This window comes from Maniola jurtina, chromosome 2 (assembly GCF_905333055.1).
Source record: "Maniola jurtina chromosome 2, ilManJurt1.1, whole genome shotgun sequence".
Lineage (NCBI taxonomy): Eukaryota > Metazoa > Arthropoda > Insecta > Lepidoptera > Nymphalidae > Maniola > Maniola jurtina.
The window spans coordinates 9,691,970-9,717,660 of record NC_060030.1 but is presented as its reverse complement, the minus strand read 5'-3'; the positions used below and the strand labels follow the sequence as shown (position 1 = coordinate 9,717,660).

Here is a 25,691-nt window from a genome sequence, read left to right as displayed (position 1 = left end):
ATTTTTTTAATTATTTTTGAAAAATTATTGAAAAAATTGACAGTCCGTGAAGACTGCCGACAGAAAAAAAAACTTATAACTACGAGTATGAAGTACCAAACGCGCATACCTTACGCGCAATACGTCACACTTGTAGCTATAGATATACCTACATACTATTAACTTTAGCATGTCGGTGACGTGACCTTAAAGCTTTTACCCATTCCGAAAATCGCCCAACGCGCCTAAAGAAATTTTCATTTGAAAAAAAAGCACAAAGAATATTTCAATAAGTATTCGGTGCATATTAAAATTTCTCAAAATAAAAATCAGAGAAGGTTCGCGCAATAAAGCAATACATTTTTACAAGCTGTTGAAGATATGAAAAATGACGGCGACGTTTTCATCCGTTCAAAGTGGCGAAGTCGCCAATATCTTAAAGGCAAGTTGGAATCTATCGGTTCATATCTTCAATCACACGGACATCTGCGTAAGAATAACGGGTGAGTTGGGGTTTGAATAGGGAAACCGCCAGTGTGTGGCGCGCCCCCGACAGCGGCGTTCGCACGCTACCAGACCGACAGACAACTTAACTACGCGAAATACTTTAAAACTTTACGCGCGAAGTGATCCTCGTTTCGCCTGTCAAAACAATAAATACCAACGCAATCAACAACATTGACCGGAATTAAAGGTAAGTTCCTGAACGCTTGCGCCCCGTTTGTTGGAATACGTACGTTTATTTTTCAAGCCGTCAAACTTTTTAAAGTTATGAATTTGTTTCCTGCCGCATTGTTCGGAATTCTTGTTTTAGTTTCTTGTGTTCATTTTATTTAAGTTTTCAAAAGTATTTGAGTTGATCGGAGTTATTTGTTAGTTTTGTTAATGTTTTACAAATTGAGTAAGTAGGTACCTAGTTTCGTACATTTGATTTCAAAATACATAATTATTATTACGTCTTCTGTTCCTGAAGTATTTTTTTATTAATATCACTCTTAATAGTAGGTATTAATCTTGATTTCAGAATAATGTCGTACATTTCGAAAAGTTTGAAGTTTAGAAAATACTGGAATTCTCATATTTCTAAAGCGGGTACGACATTAATACAAGTGTAAATTAAAAATTTATAACACCCCCGACAAGTGAAGGTTACCGTAACATGAAAAGAGCTGATAACTTTCAAACGGCTGAACCGATTTTCTTGGATTATAGAGTTAGCTATATAATCCAAGAAAATCGGAAAATAGGAGTTCAAACAAGAAAATCTAAATTAAAATCGGTTCATTAGTTTAGGAGCTACGATGCCACAGACAGATATACAGATACACGTGAAACTTATAACACGCCGTTTTTGGGGTCGGGGGTTAATAAAACATTTAAACCAAAGACATTTAAGTATAATATTTTAATTATTTTGCATTTAGTATTTTTACTTAAAATGTATATTTTTATCTCATAATTCGATCGCATATTTAAATTAATATCAATAATAGAACAAAATATATCATAATAAAATAGTATTATATTCTTATATAGAAAATTATACTAACACCCAGGAATTTGCCTAGACTATGTAGGTATGCGATTATGGGAAGAAAATATTAATCTTTACTTATTTCTAGCACAAGTTAACATTGTTTTATAAATATTCCTTAAGGCTACCTCATCTAGACATTTTATGTATTTTATTATTAGGAAATATAAAACAAAGCATAAAATATTTCAGCCGAGTTTACTATGTACTCAAAGAATCACAATAATCAGCATTGACGGTTTTCAGAATGGAAACCAAAATAATAGCAGAGCTAGGTACGACAGTATTCAAAAAAAAAAAGCGGCCAAGTGGTGCTGATTCGGATGCTAGCTAAAATTTTGATTATTCCCATCTTTTCCCGATCAATGTAATGTAAGAGAAGAACATAAAAATTTAATTTAGTTCAGAACCAAGGTTCAGAATTACTGTCAAACCTTGTAACTTTTGGTGACAGTCTTGCGCGTGGGTTTTAACCACATAAATTTTTTACCGTCAAAATTGTTACGGTCAAAATTTTAAGTTGTTAATTTAATATTCACTATCCGTCCTTCTTTAACAATATACACTTTCTCATAATAAAACTGTTACTGAACAATTTCTGTACATTAAATATATTTTGAAATTTTTTATCGGAGAAACAACATTATCGATATAGACCCCAAATATTTTTTTTTTGAATTTTTGTCTGTCTGTCTGTCTGTCTGTGTGTGCATCACACGAAAACTACATAACAGATTTAAATAAAATTTGGCACGGATACTCCAAGTTAACTTAAAGGGTAGTTTTTATCCCGAAAAAATTGGGGATTTTTCGGGATACGGGATCAAATTTTTTATTACTCCATAACTCCGTCGAAACGTTTCTCACAATTTCTTTTTTTACAAAGATTGTACTGTGAGTTTGGTAAAGATTTGATGAACAGTTTTGGAAATCGAGGACGGAACTCCACAATGGGTTGATAATAATGGTCGCAAATCCATCGCGATCATTATTATGGCTTATTAAAAAGTAGACTCTATCAAAAGAACTTGTAACATACAATACATGCTCATTTCTTCCGTAAAAAAATAATAATACGTGCCTAAATTTCTCAGTGCAATTCAATATACGAGTTTCATCGTATTCAGAACATTTCACGAGGAACGACTTATACTTTATAAGTAGGCAGTTCCTATAGATATTTAAAATACATTAATATCAATATATTATTATCTATGGAATAGGTAGGCTACTTGTACAAAGCCGGGGCGGGTCAACTAGTATTTAAATGCAAAGATGCTGAAACTAACTCTAAAGAAAGACATCAGAATCAACGTCATTTTTTTCCCAAGGGAGCACAAGATACATATTCTGCGTAGTCAATTTAGACGAAGCTATAACAACAACTTTATCCGAGAGTTTCTATTTTCTCTAGACCAAAGGTAGATTTATTAGCTCTGCAAAGTTTGTGGCTGGTTGCTTATGAAAACTTTAGTTTTCTACTTCAACACTTGTGTGGTTTCTCATTTTATTGTGCAAGTCTGTTATTTTATTACTTTTTAAAACAAATGTGGCCAACCTCTTCTCTTTAATATAAAAAAAAAATCATGGATTTTAAAACTGACATTTTTCATCAAAAAATAAATAAAAAAAATAACTTTGCAACTTATTCGGGCACTAACGTATTGAAAAAACTTTTTCCTGTTTACAATTACATAGGAACTATTTATATATTTATAAACATAGAGACGGTCCGGACACAATATCATAAGTTGCTATTATAGGTAGTGCTAGGACAGTCGCCGTCGCCCGGCAACTCCGTCGACGGCGACCGGCAGAATCTGTGTATATGGAAGTCGCCGTGCCTATGCGCACGGAGTCGCCGCAACTCCATGCGTATAGACTCGGCAACTTCCATACAATTCACAGATTCTAACGGTCAGTCGGTCGCCGTCGACCGAGTTGCCGGGCGACTAGTCGGCCGTGCGTAATGGATCTAAAATCTAAGAACGCCTTACGTAATACACAACTTAAAAAAGGGATAATTTTATGTGTCTACCTGACTAGGTATAGCAAAATTCTTAGTTAACATCTTAGCATTTGGCTTCATTATGGTTTCATAAAAAAAAAAAAACTACTTCCATATAATGATCGATCGACATGCAACTTTTACTCATTTTGTAATGGTGCTTACCGCTTTTTGGTAAATATTGGCTTAAGAAAGTTAAATGAAATTTAACACCTCCGATGCTAATTGGCTAAAACATGAGCAATGAACTTTGGTGGTTATTGTTTCACTTGCAGGCAGCTATCGTGAACTAATTGTTCAAATATTATCATTAGTGGGTACTCAATGTAAACTGAACCGAACCATGCGTCTCTTCTTTTAAATTTTCTTATTTCTTATACTTCTTGCTTTTGATTGGTAGGTATCGAATTCATTCGGTTATTATCAATGTAATATTACAAATAAGTTGCTCTAATCTTGAAGCCTTAAAACGCGACAACCCTGACTCTCTAGAGTGAATTTCCTTAAGCAACCTTACCTTTCCTTACTGTTTTTTCTTCCTGCTCTTGATTGAGAGAGTTTTTTGGTTATCAGATGAGTGTAAGTACAGGTTACTCGTTCTAAACTTTAAAGTACTGCAGCCCTTACCACGGTTTTTCTTAGGCAACCCTACATTTTCTTATTTTTAAAGCTTCCTGCTCTCGATTGGTATCAAGTTCGTGTGGGTTAGTAAAACATTGTTTCAATTTGGATAGTTTAAACTTCGGCAACCCCTAACCAGTGAACGGGTTTCCTTTAGTAACCCTATATTTTTCTTATGAGCCATGGTTTAGATTGTTATGGAATTCGTTTGGTTAGCCTAGATTATACCTGCGACTTTGCGTGGATTTAGTTTTTTTTTAATCGTATGGGAACTTTATGACCTATCGGGACAATTCTGGGGAAATTTCGTAAAAATGGATAAGCGGATGGGGCGTAAAAATATAGTATACAAACAGGCACACTTGGGTATTTATAATATTACTTTAGATTAGTACAGATGATTTATACAGAACTCCTTTCAAGTGGTTATCAGATGGCTGAAAGGCGTACTATTTTTAACCCCCGACCAAAAAGGAGGGGTTTTATAAGTTTGACGTGTGTATCAGTGTATCTGTGTATCTGTCTGTGGCATCGTAGCTCCTAAACTAATGGACCGATTTTAATTTAGTTTTTTTTTGTTTGAAAGTTGGCTAAATCGAGAGTGTTCTTAGCCTTAATTCAAGAAAATCAGTTCAGCCGTTTGAAAGTTATCAGCTCTTTTCTAGTTATAACTGTAACCTTCACTTGTCGGGGTGTTATAAATTTTTAATTTACACTTGTCTCGTATCTGGTTGAAATAGAGACTTTAATAATTATATTATTTTACAGTGTTATGACCTAAGTATTATATCTGAATAATGTGACCTAAGTATAACCTATATCATAGAGAATCTACTTGTGATGTATGGCGGTGGTTTAAATTGACGCAATGGCACAATATTGCTCGTTCACACGTGTAATGATATTACTAAAAGCCGTTACAATAATAATAATTAACCCATATCCATACTTCCACACTAATATTATAAATACGAAAGTGTGTCTGTCTATTTTCTAGCTTTTCAAGGCCCATACTGTCAACCGATTTTGACAAACAGTACAGAGAAAGCTTGCATTACAGCCATACATTTTCATAGTATTTTTGTCCCGGAAAATCAAAGAGTTCCCGCGGGATTCTTGAAAACTCTAAATTGACGTAGGTAAATGAAGTCCTCAGCATCATCTATGTGGTAAAGAGATAGCTTAGATATAAACGGACTAGATAATAACTTACAATTTAAAAAATCTTCGACACAAAAACCTCTATAAGAAAACTAGAAAAGAGCTGATAACTTTCAAACGGCTGAACCGATATTCTTTGATCTAAGAACACTCTTGATCAAGCCACCTTTCAAACAAAAAAAAAACTAAATTAAAATCGGTTAATTCGTTTAGGCGCTACGATGCCACAGACAGATATACACGTCAAACTTATAACACCCCTCTTTTTGGGTCGGGGGTTAAAAACAGACTAAGTATAGATTAGACTTCATCGCGTCTATTCAGGTTTCTCAAAAATCCCATCAGAATTTTTTGACTTTTCGAAATAAAAGTAGCTTATGTCTGTCTCCAGGGTGCAAGCTAAGTATGTAACTGTACTATTTCCAGTTTGTACTAAAAATCAGTTAAACAGAATCAGATCTGCAGTGAAAACGACAGGCAGACCGACAACTTTTTCATTTATAATAAGTTAGTATCGACTGATTTATTGAACTCATTTTAATATTCGAGTTTTATCAGAAAAGTATTAAAATTCATAGCCTCTGATATAGCTGAAAGATGCTTTCATACACGAAACGTTAAACTGGAAACTCGTTACTTATAAGTGGACGTATCCGAGCAAAACCATAACCAGACTTATCTCCATGAGATTACACATTCAGTAAACCTTTTTGTGTACAAAAGTACCCACCGATCTAGTAGTTCCAATATCTCGGCGACACTGTATTGATAACTGAAGTGTGCCTCGAATTTTTCTCCAGCTTTATCTCGCTTTTGCGGAAAAGTAGTTACCGGTTTGTGATCGCCTCCTCTCACATTTTGAATCGACACTCATGTTCGCTCACACCCGATCTGCTTACATGCTTGGTTGATAGATTCGTAACACTGAATCATTTGACTGATTGAATCGCAAGTCATTGCACGAAATGCGCATGATAGCGCCTATTCTTGCGGTTAATGATACGTGCAATGTAATTAAATTCGGAGCCATTAGCAATAATAATAATGGTACAAACGGTGCAAACATTGTCTATCTTGAATAATTGTACCTTGCATAGTTGTTGACTTTAGTAAGTACAAATAAAATTAAGATTTACGTCAAGTCAAAGGCAGATAAATTGTTTTTCTAGATCTTTTAGACAGTCAATTTAGACTTTTTTTAACTCCCGACCCAAAAAGCGGGGTGTTATAAGTTTGACGTGTGTATATGTGTATCTGTCTGTGGCATTGTAGCTCCTAAACTAATAAACCGATTTTAATTTAGTTTTTTTGTTTGAAAGGTGGCTTGATCGAGAGTGTTCTTAGCTGCGAGTATAATCCAAGAAAATCGGTTCCATTCCATTCTATTCTATTTTATGGATACAAAGTTATTGCAAATTTTAAAATGACGATCATTTTCAGTATCACATGGATTCGCCGGGCTTAAATATCTGACAGCAGGATTGGCGGGAAATATGCAGGAGCCTTGGTGGTCCTTATATTTACTTGGAGTTTTCATGCTGGGTCTCGATTCTAAGCTCGTGGGTAAGTTTTATATAGTCTAGAGCTTATCAGCTTTACGACCACACCAGCTGAGTAAGGTTTATATCCAATGAAGCAGTGGGGAGACCGCACAGTGCATATCGAACGCAGGATTATTTAGATTTGTCTGTATTGGCGGGTTATAGCGAATTAAGCTTGTAGTTAAGTATAGAAAATTTAATTTTAGTAGGCATCATCTTTTGAGAAATGGCGTCATTAGTTTATAACTTATATTGCAGGTCAAGCGTTTCAACCAGAGTTTGCTGAGCCTATTACAAATCTGACCGTACCAATTGGTCGAGATGCCACATTCAGATGCCTGGTACACAACTTAGGTGGATATAGGGTGAGTATTTTACTATCGTTTATTTCACCAGTTACAGTGCTAGCAACTGCTAGTTATGCTGGCAACTCTGATTTGGATCAATCCACAGAAAAATGGGCAAGCGCGCTTTTTTTATTAAGCATGATTGTTATCAAACACAAGGATTTCTCGAAGGGTTTCCTACAACTCGTTAGATATCGTCTGTCCACCAAGTGGGGAGTCGTCTGACGTCAGGGAATATTGCCATTTCTAAGTCGCTAAGTATTCCAGCATCTTGACTGACAAGCATACTTAATATCTTGTTATTAAGTAAAACACAGAGAAAAAGCTACAGACCAAAACTTATACTTACTTAACTTATAATATTTAATTATCTACATAAACATTTAGTTGACCTTTAAATTTAACGGAACTCATAACAGTTTAATTAAGGGAGGATATTAACAAGTTTGTATTGAGGCTAAACTAATTTTCAGGTCGGTTGGGTAAAGGCCGACACTAAGGCAATACAAGCAATCCACGTTCACGTGATAACTAATAACCACAGAGTGGGCGTGTCTCATAACGGACAGACTGTTTGGAATTTGCACATTAGGAACGTGCAAGAGGAGGACCGTGGACAGTACATGTGTCAAATCAATACTGACCCAATGAAAAGCCAGGTATTTACGTGTTCAATTATGTTTTACATTTAAATATTACGCATAGAGTCAGTTTGTAAACCAGAATCTCTATGGCCGCTACGATTTTAAAGAACAGAGTTGGTTATTAATTAATTTTGCCTACTTATTGATCATCTGTTTATAATGTTCGCGATTCTGTCCATGTGAATTAAGGTTTTTTAAAAATCCCGTGGGCACTCTTTAATTTTTTTGGGATGATAATAGCCTGTCCCCGGACATCAGAAGTTATCTCTAAGTATATGTCAAGTTTGTAGTTATTTGTAACAAGTTAGTTAAACTATATACAATTCTGGACCCCGTCTGTGCCGGCGCTCGCCGACATACGCACGGCACCCCCTTAGAGCGCTTTCCAGTCAGTTTCGACAAAAAAAACACTCCAAAAAGGCAGAGCACGCCCGCCAGCCAACACCAACACAGACGAAGTCCTCAAAATCATTTAAACGTATGGACTGTAAAAAGGTAACAGATACATACATTTTCGGATTTACTATATTGAATGGACATAATTTGTATCATAACACCTATTCTAATAGGTAAGTACCTACCTCCCTACTTTTGAATTACATAGTATTTTGAAGGATGAGTCTCATACACGCATACTCAGGAGACATAATAAGTATATTTTATTTAATTGCTATCATAGAGCCTAGATAGAAATTATAACATTGTAAGAGAGGGTGGAATATAAATGAAATGTAATAATATGATTTAAATAAATATATTCAGTTTGAAATTCAGCAGGCATAGTAACGTAAGCATTATTTATGTATTTACCTATATTAGTTCGATGTCAGAGCACTCCATTCGGTATTTTCAGGTAACATAATATCTTGCATTACATTAGAATAATTTCTCCTGTTTTCGTTAGCTTCGGTTTTGCGGCTGTAACCATGAATTCTGACTTGTCTATACAAAAATTCTCTAGTCATGATCTCGGGAACAAAAATGTTTCTGCTTCTAAATAAAATTTTATCTTGAGGTCCCCAGTTACGAACGGGACGAAATAAGTTTTTTAAGCTGTCATGGCAATAAAATCTTTTGACCTGTATCAATACTCCCAGTAATACAATTAGAATGTAAATTCCTAAGAAAGCATAAACCATTAATTCATTCACGTTCATAGATAAAAGTTCAAAGAAATGGGAATTCTCATGTTGTTTTACTAAAAGTTTCGTGCACCTCATGTAAATGACTACTAGCATCCATATGGGATTCGTAAGCCAAGTGATCTTCCAAAAGTAACTAGCTTTAACACCAATCATAAACATAATATCTACGTTATGTTTTCGGAAACCGTATATCCAATATGTTGCGACAGAAAAGAAGAATGCGCTCGTGAGTTGAATAATTTCGGTAACATCTGACAGAACCACAGTAAGATCGGAACAATAGAAGGGAAATGTAAAAACAAAAATTGAGAACATTAGACAAAAACAACTAAAATATTTGTACTTTTTAACAGCTTGCCAAGTACTGGACAGGTGTTCAAGAAGAAATAAACATACTATCGACATATTAACGAGTAAACAAATAAATACCGCTGAAAACCAAGCAAAACTCCATATCGCCATGCCATCAAAATAACCAAGTATTTCTGATACAGACGCAAATAAATTGAAATATATGCTATCGCCTAGTTCTAAAACCTTCTCTTCTTCCCCGTGATAGTAAGATACAGTTTTAATTCCGCTGAATATAATGAGTGCTAACATTAGTGTTATAAACGTAGAGAAAAGTGGCGCTGTGACAGCAGTCATTGTTGCCGGGCTGCGGAAAGGAACATCTCTTGACAAGTAACCAATAATACCGCATCCAACTCCACACGCTAGAATACCTTGGGTCGAAGTATAAAAACAACTATTATAGTGGATGTCGAACCAATTAATCCCAATTTTCGTCGCATACCATGTCCCGCTGGTCGACAACGCCACACAGAATAACAAGAACAACACGATACACAAATACGACGCCACAACTCTCACATTTATTTTAAAGAACTTCTCCTTTTTTACTAAGACAATAAACAACATGGCACTTGATATAGCGCTGGCTAATATTGCCCTCCACAAATGAGTGCAGTTTTTATTTTTAGTGTTATTGTTACCGATTTCTTTTTCGAAAAAATAGCCGCTGGCTGTTTTCATTCCACAATCTGTACCAAATAAGTTCTGCGCTTCTAAACAGTGTTGAAAGATTGACACGTTGACTCGTTTGACCATACATTTTGTGTTGTTGTAATCATCACAGGTAAACCACGGTGGCGGATCCAAGGCTGAATAAAATGTGTATTCCAGGTACCACGTGCTTAGCACCATCAACAAAATTAGTTTTAATATTACTAAATAAACTGTGCCGTATCCAACTCCACGAAAAATTGGACAAAAATTCCACACGGATATCACATTGCCGTTCGTGTATTGTGAAACACAGATCTCCGAATAAACCAGCGGAATTCCGACAAAAATTGCGGAAAAAATATACAAGACTGAGTGTATGTAAAATGCAATGTGTGACATATTCACGGGAGCAGATGCAACAGATATTTCGTTCATCATCCAAGCCCACATAACAAATCTGTAGGTGTTGTAACTATTCCATCGACATTTAATTTCTGGACAATATTTAGCATTAGCGCCCATTGTACAATAAATAAAATTGTTAGACATGAAATTTTACTTCATTTTGATCGTGACAAATGCACGAAAGCAAGGCCATCCAGTTTATGCTGCAAAACAATTTGAAGTCTATTCTTTCACTATAAGTTTATTAACTATTAGCGTTATGAAAATATTGCGACAAAACTACTTACACCTTTTAAAAGCTCTTGAAAAATACACAGTTTTTAACCCCCGACCCAAAAAGAGGGGTGTTATAAGTTTGACGTGTGTATCTATGTATTTGTATATCTGTCTATGGCATCGTAGCTCCTAAACTAATGAACCAATTTAATTTAGTTTTTTTTTTGTTTGAAAGGTGGCTTGATCGAGAGTGTAGCTATAATCCAAGAAAGCTATTAGCTTTTTTCTAGTTATTACTGTAACCTTCACTTGTCGGGGGTGTTATAAATTTTTAATTTACACTTGTAATAATTGTTATATATGCATGGTAATTTGACCGGAAAACTTCGTACGTCAGTTAAAATGAGAATGAACGAAAATTAAATTGCGATTACAATAAATGTCGGAGAGATAAAGTGAATTAAACTACGCTAGCGGGTAGCGAGCGAGCGGCGCAGCGGGTAATGATTCGTGTATGGTCCCCCTAAATTATTGCTGTACGCTGTAATTTATACCCGGGCCTGATAACGGCATAAATCCCCAGGCGACAGTGCAGCTGCAGGCTTCGACGACGTCGACGCGGCATGACGCCTCTTGACGTAATATGTTACAAAAATTATTCCATGGTACGAGACTGGTTTGCTGATTAATTTTTTTTTTTTGATAGCATCTCTAAAGATAATAATTATTCTGGGAAGCTTTTGTCTTTTTTCCATAAGAAAACTAAATTTATAAAAAACTAGCTGATGCACGCGAACTCACCCGCCCAGTTTAGTTCTGGTGGAATTCCTAAAAATCCTACAGAAGTTTCTAAACCCAGCGCGGCGGTTTGAGCTGTAAGATATTATGTTAGTCAGATTTTTTATATAATATACTGACTCGCTTTGCAATGCAACTCTCAACTCTACTTATTGTATGAAGATGGTAGGTACTAAGTTAGAAATTTTCCCGCAGGTCCCAACAATAACCGTACAAGTTTCAACTCAATCGGATTAACATAACGAACAGCCAGAACAAACAGACCAACCTTATTTTTTTCATAAGATACCCATAGATTAAACGATAAAACGTTTTTAGATGGGATTTTTAGACGTCGTGATTCCACCAGACTTTGTGGCAGACGAGACGTCTGGGGACGTCATGGTTCCAGAAGGAGGAACCGCAAAGGTTTCCTGTCGCGCTCACGGGCAGCCCATACCGCGAGTCATGTGGAGAAGGGAAGATGGATCCGATATTGTTGTTAGAGATTCTAATGGTGTAAAAAATAAAGGTATGAAAAGTGTTTGAAAACGAAGATCACCTTTGTAAAAATTGCAAAAATTTGCTGTCGGTAAATCTTCTATAGCCCAGCCTAGCATCTTACGAGTAATTGCTCAAAATTGGCTATAATAATCCCAAAAATAAACTAGCCTGATTATAAGCGTTGCCTTGTTATACTTACACAATTTACTGATTTAAAAATATTGTATAAGAAATAATATAATTCTTATATAATATTTTTCTTCTGCTATAAGAAATACCTTCAAGGCAAGAGTGAATACGTATTTTCTAGACAAACGCGTTCCAACCTAGACCTTTTCATTAAACGTGATTGCCATCAAGCGTAAACTTAATAACTTTTGCTATAAAAAAAATAATGTTTCTGTAAAGCCCATACAATGAATTCATATACTAAAATTAAAATAATGTAAAAGCATGTATAAAATGGAATTGTTATTTTAAATAATGTAATTTTCAAGTGACTGTCTACGAAGATGAAGTGCTGACGCTAACCAAGATTTCTCGGTCGGATATGGGTGCATACTTATGCATTGCAAGCAATGGTGTGCCCCCTACCATCAGCAAAAGGATCATGATCAAAGTGCACTGTAAGTCGTCTGTATTGTACCTAAAGCGCTCACTACATTTCAAGCAAAGTTGTCTGAGAAGAAAAAAGCTGCCTAAGAGGACTCGTCGCGTTTGCTTTGCATGCCTTCTGTTCTGTCTGTCACATAATATATTTGTACCCGGGTCAAAGGATCTCAAGTTCATTCGTGTTCGAGGCCAACTTTGTAACTGATTTCTCAACATGTCGTCAGACTAACTATCACTGAAAAACTATCACAGAAAATATGTTAAAACGCCAGTTTATAGTAGAACAACAAGTAGGTATGACGTTTCGTATGGAAAATTTTAGACAAATTTTCTTCTTTTTCATTTAAACAGAACAGAATTTGAGAAAACCCAATAAGACAAAACTGGCTGACAGGAAATTCGTTCTAATTGTTGTTTATTTCGGAAACTTTCGTAGGATTCTTTTTTATTAATGGTGCTATCTATTGTCAGTCTGCAGTGTCTTTTAATTATTTTTTTGTTTTTGCGTTTCACCTCAAATAAAAGTTCTAGTGATTTACATTTTTCGAATTGATTTTGTATATACAGAGGTTTTATAAAACAGTTCCTTTTTTATTATACTGATTCTTTCAGAGTATCCACGTTGCAATATTACGATATCGCCATAACGTCTTGATATTAGAACGCCATAGTTACTAAATAGACATGGGCGCTAAATGCTCTAGAAGCAAAACATTTGGATCTTAAAATGTCGTAATTTGAAATACTCTAGTACCAATTAATAGCCTAGAATTAAAAGAACTATAGTCATTTAATAGATATGAGCGCTGTATGAGATAGTAGCAAATCGTCTGGATCTGAAAATACCACATTTACTGAACATAGTAGACATGAACGTTAAACGTCCTTACAATCTAACAATACAATTAGTTTGTTCATATGAGTTTTTTTTTCCTAATTATCTCATAAATTCAATAAAAATAACCTTTTTCTATGTTGTCAGTTCACCCGGTGATCCAGGTGCCTAATCAATTAGTGGGAGCACCGCTCGGCACTGACGTCACGCTGGAGTGCTACGTGGAGTCGTCGCCTAAATCTATCAACTACTGGGTTAGAGATTCTAGTAAGTATTAGAAATATTAAAATACTATTATAAGTTACTCCAGATGCCTATCTGAATAAGCTACAATTCGAACTTGGCGGTCACACTGCCGTGCGTCTTGATAATTTGTTTAAGGCTCTACCAAGTAGTATCGTACTTATTTAAATTTATTTTCACAAAATATAATCACTCATCCATAATTTGGCGTAAATAATCAATTATTGATCTAAAGCAAAATATTCGGTGATATTGGCATACCTACTTTTTTGTGGTTTATTCTTAGTTAGATCTTGTTCTTCAATAACATTTAATATCATGAAAGCAACACGCTCTTGTATAAAATATGCCTTGGTGCTTCCACCGTCCATTTTTATAGGTGTATTACGAGAGACCTAATCAAACATTTTTGTCGCTTCAAATATTCTTTAGTAGCAGTCGCCAACCGTAAATACACGATAATATAAATTCTCGTTAGGTTTTCTACACCACTTTGGTACCTATATAAAATGAAAACATATGATACAGACCTTTGGATACAAATACGAGTCTCTGTATGTCTGCCTTTTATTTTAAAAGTAGAAGCAAAATATTATAATATCTAGCTTATCTCATGTTTATTTCTTTGATAACCCTATAAGATCAAATATACTTACCAGTTAATTTCCGTTCAGAGTCGTACTAACAAACAGTATTCATGTTATGTCTTTAATATCACGTATTTACACTGCCTTATATTTACTTAACCTACCTATATTGAATCTTATTTTCTGTGTGGGAGTACCACACTTATATTATATTATTACCATACTTATATATTACTTATTATAATATATATTTTTGTTTGGAAATCTCAATACACCCGTGCAAGATCGGGGCGGGTGGCTAGTTTAAAGATAAATAAAATATAAATTGTAATTACTGTCACTAAACAGTACTCTAATTTATTTATTATAGTTATATCACTAGACAGACAACCTAAGAAGTAGCAGAACAAAATTAGGTACACATTCAGTTAGGTACAGTTAGGTATAATATAATTCTTTTTAAACAGCGTCTTGTCCAAAATTGTTTTAGTTTTTTGGCAAGCGTCAAATAGGCGGGGCTCTTGCAAGTAATGAGATATTAAGATTTAATTTACGAGTACGAAGGTTTAAGTCTTAAGAAAATTGACCTATTGTGGTAAAATAAGACAATGCTCGTTAGTGCCAGTTGAGTGGACACGGCGTTTACGACTTCTCTTGGAGCAGACTAACAAAGCTTTTGTAATTTACGAGTATATCTCGACTGTACTATATAGCACCGTCCTATTATTATGAACCCCATCAGAATAGAAGCGATAAATTGATGTAATTATTATGGCTATTGAGTTTGTTTCTTTGCTAAGTTGAGTATTCTAATCATTTATTCACTACTCTTCTCTTTTTCTAACTATTATTTATTATTATCTAGTACGTACCGATGTGTGTCCTATTTATCCCGATTCAGGCAAAATTCTCGCAGTTTTGAAATGTTTTGAAACATATGGAAATATCTACCTTTCAGCTTCAGTTCCTACCGCTTCAGCTTTAGGCAACATTAGTTACTAGAAATTGGTACCTACCACAGGTACCAAATACCTAATAATATGGGCACTACAATAATTTCTAGCAACGTTTCAAATAAACCTACAGATACTTTAGGCACTTGTCCCTCCGCCAACGAGGAAGCGACTAGCTATCGGCTATTTTCTCGCTTAAAAAATGTATAATCGATGTTTGATTGTCAATAAAAGAGATAAGTATACTAACAGTTGATCGCTAACTGTGCACACAGTCTATGTCAGTGAGAACTCTTTCCATTAGCAGCGACAAAGAAAAAATTATCAAGACGCACAGTTTGCGTAGGGATTAAAATAGTTATGCAGGTACATGTTTCATCAACCTAACCGAGCGACCGACGCGAGTAAGCGCTCGTCGCATTTGCACACTCGCTTATAGCCCAGAGACAAAACTATCCATAACTCACTTCTTGCTGTTTATTTCTACTCGTTTCTCGTTAATCGTCAGCGGTGGGAGAGAGTGAGAGAGTGCCTTATGTACAAACGCTAGTAGCAAACAGTAAGTAAACTGTTTAAACGACGCCGATGGAGGCGCGATAGTGTTGGTCGGTCCGGTTACTTAGGCGGAAACTTGGCAAATCAAAAGCCTGACTCGAGTCTCAACTTGTGCGCAATGTTTGATCTGCCAACTAAACTTTGCTTGCGTTCCGCCTGTCTTACTTAACATTCAAGAGTCGATGTGTTTGAATTGCAGATTATCTGTACTGATCACGCCACATTAGCTAAGTCAAGGTGTATGCTGAATGGGAATTGATTTTCTAGTAGGTAATGTGCATTAATAAGGAGAAGATAAGTTCCTACATACATAAGACTTATGTAAGCGTCAGTCAAAACAGTGTAAAACAAAACAAACAAACAGTTTTCGTCTAAAAAGTTTAAAATTTATAAATGTAGTACCCGTAATATTTTCCATATACTAAATCGTAATTTTTAAAATTCGCAAACTATTTAAAATATGAAGGTATGAATTTCAAAGATAGCAAATACTCTTTGTCGGCTGATGAGTTCATATTTTATTCATACCACTGCATATACTCGTATGGCGGAGGTTTTCCCTAACACTCGCAAGAAATTTTCATACAAAATTGTATGCCCACGATATATTTCCACGATTATTTTATACGCGATGCATTATCATAATACAATTCAATTAGGTAAATTGGAAGAAGAGCCATTAAGAAGACAACAAGACCAATTAGTTAATCATTAATTAATCTTAATGGTCATGTAGATACCTTATATTGAAAAGATACATCAGACAATAGACTTACGTGTAATTTCAACAAGTGTAAATAAAAAAATTTATAAACCCCCAACAAGTGAAGGTTACAGTAACTAGAAAAAAGTTGATAACTTTAAAACGGCTAAACCGATTTTCTTGGATTATAGTTAAGAACACTCTCGATCAAGCCACCTTTCAAACAAAAAAAACTAAATTAAAATCGGTTCATTAGTTTAGGAGCTACGATGCCACAGACAGATACACAGATACACACGGCAAACTTATAACACCTATCTTTTTGGGTCGGGGGTTAAAAATTGACAGTTCTTTTAAAACCACAGTCACGGATCCTTCAGTCCATAATCCTAAAATGCATAACGGAAAATCTTTCAATAACATGAGTAACCGAGGTTTACCACTAAGGAATCATAATAAAACCGCGCGTGATATCCACTGAAAAATCCATTAGCAACTATTCGGGCATAAAATAAACCAGCTGAAGTTACGTAATAAAATAATACATTTTCTGCTCGTGTTCCGATGCTATAGAGCACAGTTTACGAGTTTAACACCAAATTAAATGGCTAGAAAATTATACGTGCTTACTCCTTTACCTATTAGGTAGTGAATTAGCTGTAATAGACATACCTGGACCGAGTGATCCTATAAGAGTTCAGTTTTTTAATTCGAACTTACGGAACCCTAAATCACTTTTATGTATTAAACACTTCTATTCACTTATGCCTGATGGGAGGCTTCGGCCGTGGCTAGTTACCACTCTTCAGGCAAAGCCATGCCGCCAAGCGATTCCAATCAAGAGGTATGGGTTTAATGAAAATGGCATAACCCTCCCAAGTTAGTCCGCTTTCACCTTGGACGGCATCATCACTTACCAAATTCAAATTCAAATTATTTTTATTCAATTAAACTTTTACAAGTGCTTTTGAATCGTCAAAATAATCTACCACTGGTTCGGAATGCTGTTCCTACCGAGAAGAACCAGCAAGAAACTCGGCGAAAACCATCAGATGAGATCGAAGTCAAGGCCTGATTTGTATCAGAATTAAAAAAAATGTTCATACACTAGTGTTATAACAACGAATAATATGTCAAGAAAATGTGTGCACATAACGTTGCCGCTCTGAGTCGCAGTATAGTAGGTATTACGTATTCAAGAAATATGACAAAACCACCGACTGTGTTTTATTGCATTTGTTAAAAGAATTCAAAGCATATTACTGATTCCCAACACTTGCTCATGTGGTTTTACTCACTGGATCTTGCATAACGCAAAAAAATAATTTAGGTGAGTAATAACAATTTCATTCCCGTTCGCAAAAACTCTAGAATGGCTTCCTGATAAGGCAGCCTTTTAGTTTATCGCGTCAAAAGCCAGTTTTAAATAATAAATCACTTGTTCTCAATAGAAAGTGCTCAATTCACTTAGCGGGTAAACCAGCTGTAATGAGCTAGAGGGATTCGAGCTGTTACTTCGTATTTCTTCCCCCTATAGCCGTCGGCGGTTTTGGAAAGTTCTCTACTCAGCAGTTGTCGCCTGAAATTTACGGGTTAATTTTCAATGTAGAACGAGCTTAGATTTAGCGTCTGTATTATTTTAAGTTAACCATTACATTGATGATATTTTTATGGATATTATAAGTCTCTTGTTTAGATTAACCATCATTATTATGTTTTATAAAAACCTGTTTAATCAAAAATATTAGTGTCTAAAGTCTGTTCAATAACATACCTAGTGTTGCTATCCAACTTATGTTTTCTTACTTCCTCTTCCGTTTTATTCGTACTTTATTACAATAACCATATAGTATTCTATTTTATTCTTAGAATAGAAAACATTTATTTAACAAACACAGTAAAAACTGATAAAGCAAAAGCTAAATTATTTAGCTTGTTGTGTTTGTCTGTAAGTGTGCCTGCGGGTGTTGCGATACTATATTAGTGAATAGACTATACTTAAATAGTAATAAGTAAATAAAAATTACCCCAAGCTGTTTTTGGATATTTCCAGAACTGAAGCAATACAGATTTTTACTAAATAAATTGAATCTAGAATCTCTAACTGTTGAATTAGGCACTCTTGCGCCAGAGGGGTAGTTAAAACAGAACCTTTGCTTTTATTTTGATGACAATGTAAAATGCCAGTACTCAAAAGGTCAAAGCTGAATCAGTGTCCTTTGGGCTGGTCGCCGGTCAAGTGTGACGCGTTATTTTAACGACAAACAATTTACTTAGGCGTTAAAAATAATCAATCTATGTTCACCCTTAAAACTAGAGTGATAGAGTTCTAAGAAAAGTTTTTTTGGATCTATTTAAATAGATTTTTTGTTTATTATGTTATGTTGCTCAATGATAAAGAGGAAATAGACATTATTTAGTCAGGCATTTTTTATCACACAGAAAACACAATTAAGTATACCTAATAAATAATATATTAAAGCTTTCAAGCTTATATCCGCTTAATTTATTATATATCAATATTCGTTTTCATTTTATCAATAGAATTTTTTAGTGTTCAACGTCGTCATAGGTATTATCTATACTAATAAATAAAATTGGAGTGTCTGTCTGTAATTTCGAAATAACTACCTCATATTAAGCTCATATGGTTATTTGAACGATACCAACACTGAATCACACGTTTTTAAAATTTTTGTCTGTCTGTCTGTCTGTCTGTCTGTCTGTCTGTCTGTTTGAAAAGGCTAATCTTCGAAACGGCTGGACCGATTTTGACGGGGTTTTCACAGACAAGTAGAGGATTGATCAGGGAGTAACATAGGCTACTTTTTTAACCGACTTTCAAAAAAGGAGTTGTGTTTTTCTTCCTATGTACACCGAAATCTCCGAGATTTCTGAACCGATTTGCGTAATTTTTTTTTTAATCGATAGAGGAACTTTGTGACAACTTTCCCACGGGGTTTCAGACCCTAAATCCACGCGGGCGAAGCTGCGGGCATCAGCTAGTCGTGTAATATAAACATATTATTCTACGTATATCAGTCGTAGATAAAGAAAAAAATGATTCAGTCAAAATACGTTTTGTTTTATACTGACAAGTGTTTTAGTGGAATGTATTTTTTTACTTTTCAGTACGACTTAAAAAATTACGTACCTATCTTAATTCAACGCCTGTTTTTAATTTAAATGATTTTATTACTTAGATTCATCTCTGTACATAGAACATTGTCAGTCCATAGTCCATACATTAAGCTTATATTTTGCATCATGTTTTTTATCATTATTTACAACTTTCATGCATGATATTTAACTACCAATTTATGTACTTTCAAAATGTTTGCGTGATGTTACTACAAACTTAAAAGTAACAAAACTCATCAAGGCATTTTTACGGATGCTTTAAAATGTACAAAGCCTACACTTTGTCGCACTCCCTGCAAAACATTGTCGCTCGTTAGAGTCATAACCACCTCAATGGCCGGTACTTACCTCACGCCCTCCCACCTACATGCCTACTTGCTACCTAATGTATTTTACCCTCAATATTTTACACAAGTTATTTTTCCGATTTCCTCGCTGCTGTGATATGGTAATTTAGAAAATAAAATGTTGTTAGTTCTTCAAAACTTCTACAAAATAAACAAGATAAAGTTAAAACTAAAACCCGACTGCGATCGTCTTATAATGAACGCTGAAATAAATATTAGAGTAAAATTGTTTTTCTAATTGTTTTTCTGTCGCTTGATATATTTTTTCTACATTTATACTCATGAGCTCAGAATTTTCTCCTATTTCATTTGACATCCCACTCGACCCACCAAAAAAACTTTTTTGGAGACCTTCATTTTTTTGATGTAACATCCGTTACGTCAATTTTTTTCGTATAAAATATAGCCTATGCCACCTAGATCTTTACAACAAATCAATTGACACCTCAATAATTGAAATCGGCCTAATAGTTTAGGCACTACGGTGGAACATACAGAATTTGGATACAAACATACATACACACATACATACATACATAGACTGCTAAAATCACAACACTTCCTTTTGGCTTTGCCGCAGTCGAGTAAAAAAGAATTATTGCTACGAAGTTATGTTAATCACGAAAGCGCATTAAAGCATTATGTTTGCGGTGGTGATGTTCGGGTTTATAATACTATGACGTCGATCAATCCTTTGTTTGCTCGCGAACTCGCTTCGAGTGACTGGCGCTTTTGCTCACTCCGCTCACTCACACCAAGAAGCGTGCAAAAGGCGAGCGATACAGGGTTGTCATTTTCGTTTGTCATCAATCTATGTTAGGGTCGCTGACATGTAAGTGTTAATTAAGCAGCCCTCACTCGAGCGTAATTAAGAGTGTTACAATGTTATTTTAGACATTAATTGAGATGAAATTTCTTGTTATAACGAAACAGAGGCACGGGTTTGCTAAGCTATTTTCCTCGAAGGCCAACTTGCACGTCGTAAAAGCGAACAGTTGGGTAAACAAACCCAAGTTTCGATCGAAATTAAGATTAGACAAGACATTCTTGTTCTTATCGGTTCCTTTTCAAATAAGTTTCAGTTCGGATGCTTATACATTTTCACATTATGTATTTCTTAGTTAGTTGACTTTAGGAAATTTAATTTAGAATAAATAGATTCAGTTGTTTTTTATGGTTCATTAACAAGGAGGCATAAATATGTAGTTAATTAGGTACGTTAATAACGTAATAAGTATAAAGAAAAACTTGATACTTATTATGGTATTTTCATTATCTTACCAAATACAAATAATTTAAAATTAAATAGTAACAAGGGTTTTATTATGACTTTAAATTTACAGTTTTCTTCCAGATAACATTATTATAAACTTCAAAAAAGAATGTTCTGCAAAAGAAAACTGTGGACTTTATCGTCCGCGAACAATACAGTAGAGCTTACCTGGACTCGGTGGCAATTTGTTGTACAGGCGTTGGGATACGGGGGCATTATAGTGACAATTTGGGGGTTGGTGTGGAAAACGAATGAAATGTTTCGCTTTGAGGCTTCACCGGTCAAGTACATCCACAACTCGTTATTTCGCGTTCGATTATTCTGACTTGTCTTTTAGATGAGACTTTAGATTTTGCTTGGGGCTGGGCTCCTCTATATATAATTAAACTTCCACTAAGAAAGGATTTTGTGCACCCGAGCAAAATCTGAGCAGAACATTTAGTTTCATCAATGGTTAGTTTATAATAAGCGATCAGCTGATAATAAGTAAAAAGTTTTTAAAAATTAAAAGAACCTTTTTTACGTCAAAACTTTTTACTAATGTACATTAGTAAAAAGTTTTGACTTTAAAAAGCCAATTTAATTACCAAGTATACCTATTACCTACCTATTGGAATTTGTTGTTATGAAAACATAAGTCCAAACTCGACTAGCCTGTCTTGTATGTTAATAGAGTTTTCGTGCCTACCATCATTATTATCATTGTGTTTTTGAAAAGTGCTCATTAAAACTAAGGCAGGAGTCCAAATTTAACTGTCATGCCATATGCCACCAGAAAGTTCCAATGTCCATTTCTCAACTCCATCATCAGAACATCCAAGCTAAACGTGTTTGTAAAATTTCAATTCAAGCGGACAGTGAAAGTAGCCAAAAAAATTGAATCGAAATTGAATGACACATACGAATAAAGCAACCTAATAAAAAACTTTTGAAAGTAAGACAAAATAACTTATCAAGTTTTGTTTACAGACGAAATGGTGATATCATCGAACAAGTACGAGGTGGTGAACACGATCATTAGCTCATTCGAAAGTCGTATGGCGCTCACCGTTCGTAAGCTGTCTTCAGACGATGTCGGAGGCTACAGATGTGTTGCGAAAAATTCTCTTGGGGAAGTCGACAGTGTTATAAGACTTTATGGTACAGCCTTCTTTCAAATTCACCAATTCAATCGTCTTTTAGAAATTCTTGCAAGTAAAATTAGCCTAATGGAACACAATAATCTATTGGTCTAACTTTTGTGCTTATTAGAGGCAATTTCAAGTGGAGATGCTAGGCCAACCCCAAAGCACCGCACTTTGAGGCAATTTAAGTCTCAGTCCAGACCGTACGATTAATAAAGATGAGCAAGTAGACATACCTATTCTAGCTGCCTCAGTTTGCCTCAAAATTAAAAAAAGAATTTGCTTAGTCTGGGGCTGCTCAAGTAGATAAAATAAAGCTTTAAACCCAAGCGTTGGTCCTGAGTAGATTGGTGGGTAATACATAATTAAAATATAAATATAAAATCTCATTATTTTTCTTAAAATAATGGTATCTTTAGATATTTAATAATAAGATTTTAAATAGCTTGGAGGTGGCTTTGTAAGGTGGTTTGTGAGTTCGGCATAAATTAGCTAGATCTAACTGGAAATGAAACTCTTAATCTGCCATATAATATATTTTATTATTTTATGGTCCATTATCTACAGCCCATATCTCTGTGCCAAGAGGTAGTTACAAAATATAAACAATTAGTAACTGATTGCGTGCTGGTTTTTGCATAAGGAACAATCTTATTTTCAATTTCTATTGATAGTAGTTATATGCATCTCAATAGATTTGGGTGTTAGCAGCTTATTGCTAATGTATATATGCAATGCGACCTAACTGTGCATTGGAGCATAAATAATCCCGGCTTAAGATCTATCTAAAATGAAGCACAGGACAATAAATACTCTTTATATAGACGTAGGCGTAATATTATAGACATCAAAGTTTGGGTTTTAAGCTACGAACAATTTTATTATTCGTAGGTTTTAAGAGAAAATTATATATTTTCGTAGTAATACTTTTAAATTTAAAATAAATTGAACTAAGATTATACAGCGTGTTTGGTAATAAGTATACATATAATGACGACACGTACCCATGCTACTTTGATCTGATAAATACAATGCTGAAGTAAAATGACGAAATAAAATAAAAATTTCCATACAAAATTTTAATTTTTTTTGATGTCCAAGTTTTCATGGCCCTAACGTGCCCTAACTTAGAGTCATGAAAACTTTGACATAATTTTTTTTTAATTTTGTATGGAATTTTTTATAATTTTATTTCGTCACTATAGTGACGAAATAAAATTATACTTCAGCATTGTATTTATTAGATCAAAGTAGCATGGGTAGGGTACGTGTCGTCTTTATTTACTAATTACCAAACACCCTGTATATAATCTTAAACGTTTTTCTTCTCCTTTTACAGAAATACCGGGACCGTCTATTAGAAACACAAGTCCAGCTACGAAGAATGAAGATTTTAAATATTCCACTCCAATCGAAGGACCAGACAACCAATTCGGTTCAGCAGAAAGCTCTGATGATGAAGACGACAAAGATACTGACAGCGATTTAGTTACAAGAATACATAAATTTCCATTAGCCAACGATAATAATACCCACAAAAATAAAACTCACCTACTGAATACCACAAATTTAATAAAACAAAATCTAAGTAACAAAGTACGAAAGATTATTAATAAATTGGAATCTGAAGCTAGAGACGCTATCAATAATATAGGTACAAAATATTCCACCAAATATAAAATAATCCCATCTTTCTGTATAATCATTTATTTCTTATATGAGAATTAAACTTTGAACCAATTGTATTAATAACATATCGCATAAACTCTATTGTTCCGAAAATTATTTATTTTAGGACTCTTAAATTATGATTATCAAGATATCGTATAGCGGCATACCCATCATAATCTCCTACCTAATATTAATATAATGAAAATAATATAAATATTCAATGTAAAAAATATTCAATATTCATAAAACCTGAACATGAAGAATCTAGATATTAAAAGAGTTGTTAATATCAAAATTTACATCACATTATTCTTAAATACAAAGGACAAAAGTAAGATGTTGATCTTTTTATATTAAAGTACGTTATAAGTTAGTTTATATTTAAAATCTGTTATAAGAGTAGGTAATTGTAACAAAAAATAATATCCACGAAAAACAATGACGCCATAATTTTATGTAGATAGAAATCTTAATATATCCCAAAAATAGCGTTTGAAAAGTGCTTGCTCGGGTGAAGCAATCTTGATAATTACGAGCTCTTCCTCTGTAGCCCGTAAACTTAATTAATTGAACATTTTGAAGTGCTCGAAAATTGATATTGATGGGAATGTTCCGGTGTTTTAATATTTCAGCTATCAGCGATGTTTATTATGAAATAACACCATATTTACGGACGTGAAACCCTTATTTACGCCACAATTTTATAATCTATATAATAAATAAACATAACGTTTAACATCAATAGATGATAATATAATTTAAAAAAATGAAATAATGTTTTAAAAATATAAGTACAAATCTTGTTAGTTCAAGTAGAAATGTATGTATTCATGTAGATATTGTAAAGTGATAATTTTGAAATAATTTAGAAAGAAAGCTTTAATTATTTTTTTACCATTTTAGTCAGTATAAGCTTCATTGTTTTGTTTAAGATGATGGATATTTATTTAATATTTTATAATAGCTTTTGTAAGTATCTATTTTTTCTTAGGTCTTCTTTTTCTTAGTAAAATAATTACTTTATTTTATTACCTATACATAATATCTACATTTTAAATATTTTCAGTATATTGTTTTAACTTCATTATGATTAAATGAAACCACTATTATTTTTGTTCGTAAAGAATCTAGAAAATATCTAAAAGAAGACAATACATACCTACCTAATAATAATATTATATTCCACTCAAACAATAAAGGTATTAAAGCTGTTATCAAAAAATGTTAACTAATGTTTATACTTTAAAACAATATATCTAATATTAAAAAGATACTTAGTTGTTTTATTTTCTCTTCAGAGTTACTTTAGGATTTTGTTTTATTGGAAAACCTTTTCAAATGTTATAGAAGATGCTATTAAATAAAAGTTAAATCCATGGAAGGTAGAAAAGTTAACAGAAATTATATAATTAGAAATGAAGCTGTTACAAAACACGATACTATTAAGATTAGTATCTTTGCATCTATTAGGCCATTAGTTATCGATCATCGTCATCAACCGATGGATGTCTACAGCTGGACATAAGGATCATTTATAGTGACTTCCACACGGTGGATCTTGCGCCGCCTGGATCCAGCGGCTCCCTGTGACTCATCTGATGTCGTCTGTCCATCTTCCAGCGCTGAGCTTTCCGGTGCGAGATCGGCATTCCGACTCCTTGGGGAATGTCTTTTGGTTTTTTGAACTATATAACTCGTTCAAGCTAAGTTTCCACCTTGCTTGAATGCGGCGCCTCTCCCGCTTCCCCGCTCACCTC

At 34.3% G+C, this 25,691-nt stretch overlaps 2 protein-coding genes across 3 annotated transcripts; one reads left to right on the top strand and one right to left on the bottom strand.

Moving 5' to 3' along the window:
• The first annotated feature begins 347 nt into the window (after positions 1-347).
• Positions 348-25,207, top strand: LOC123870660 (lachesin-like). Of its 2 annotated transcripts, none has more exons than XM_045914013.1 (9): positions 348-482; positions 6,744-6,866; positions 7,103-7,209; positions 7,665-7,850; positions 11,726-11,918; positions 12,388-12,516; positions 13,485-13,604; positions 22,109-22,279; positions 23,603-25,207. In XM_045914013.1, exons 1-9 carry the CDS (start codon positions 368-370, stop codon positions 23,989-23,991), a joined length of 1,533 nt encoding a protein of 510 aa, XP_045769969.1. In that variant the 5' UTR covers positions 348-367; the 3' UTR covers positions 23,992-25,207. The 2 variants fall into 2 exon arrangements, with proteins under 2 accessions (XP_045769969.1, XP_045769979.1); XM_045914023.1 differs by lacking the exon at positions 348-482 and adding an exon at positions 495-673.
• On the bottom strand, positions 8,574-10,695 carry LOC123870641 (sodium-dependent noradrenaline transporter-like). The gene has a single exon (XM_045913989.1). The coding sequence runs from the start codon at positions 10,535-10,537 to the stop codon at positions 8,651-8,653; it is 1,887 nt and encodes a 628-aa protein (XP_045769945.1). The 5' UTR covers positions 10,538-10,695; the 3' UTR covers positions 8,574-8,650.
• Positions 25,208-25,691: the final 484 nt, after the last annotated feature.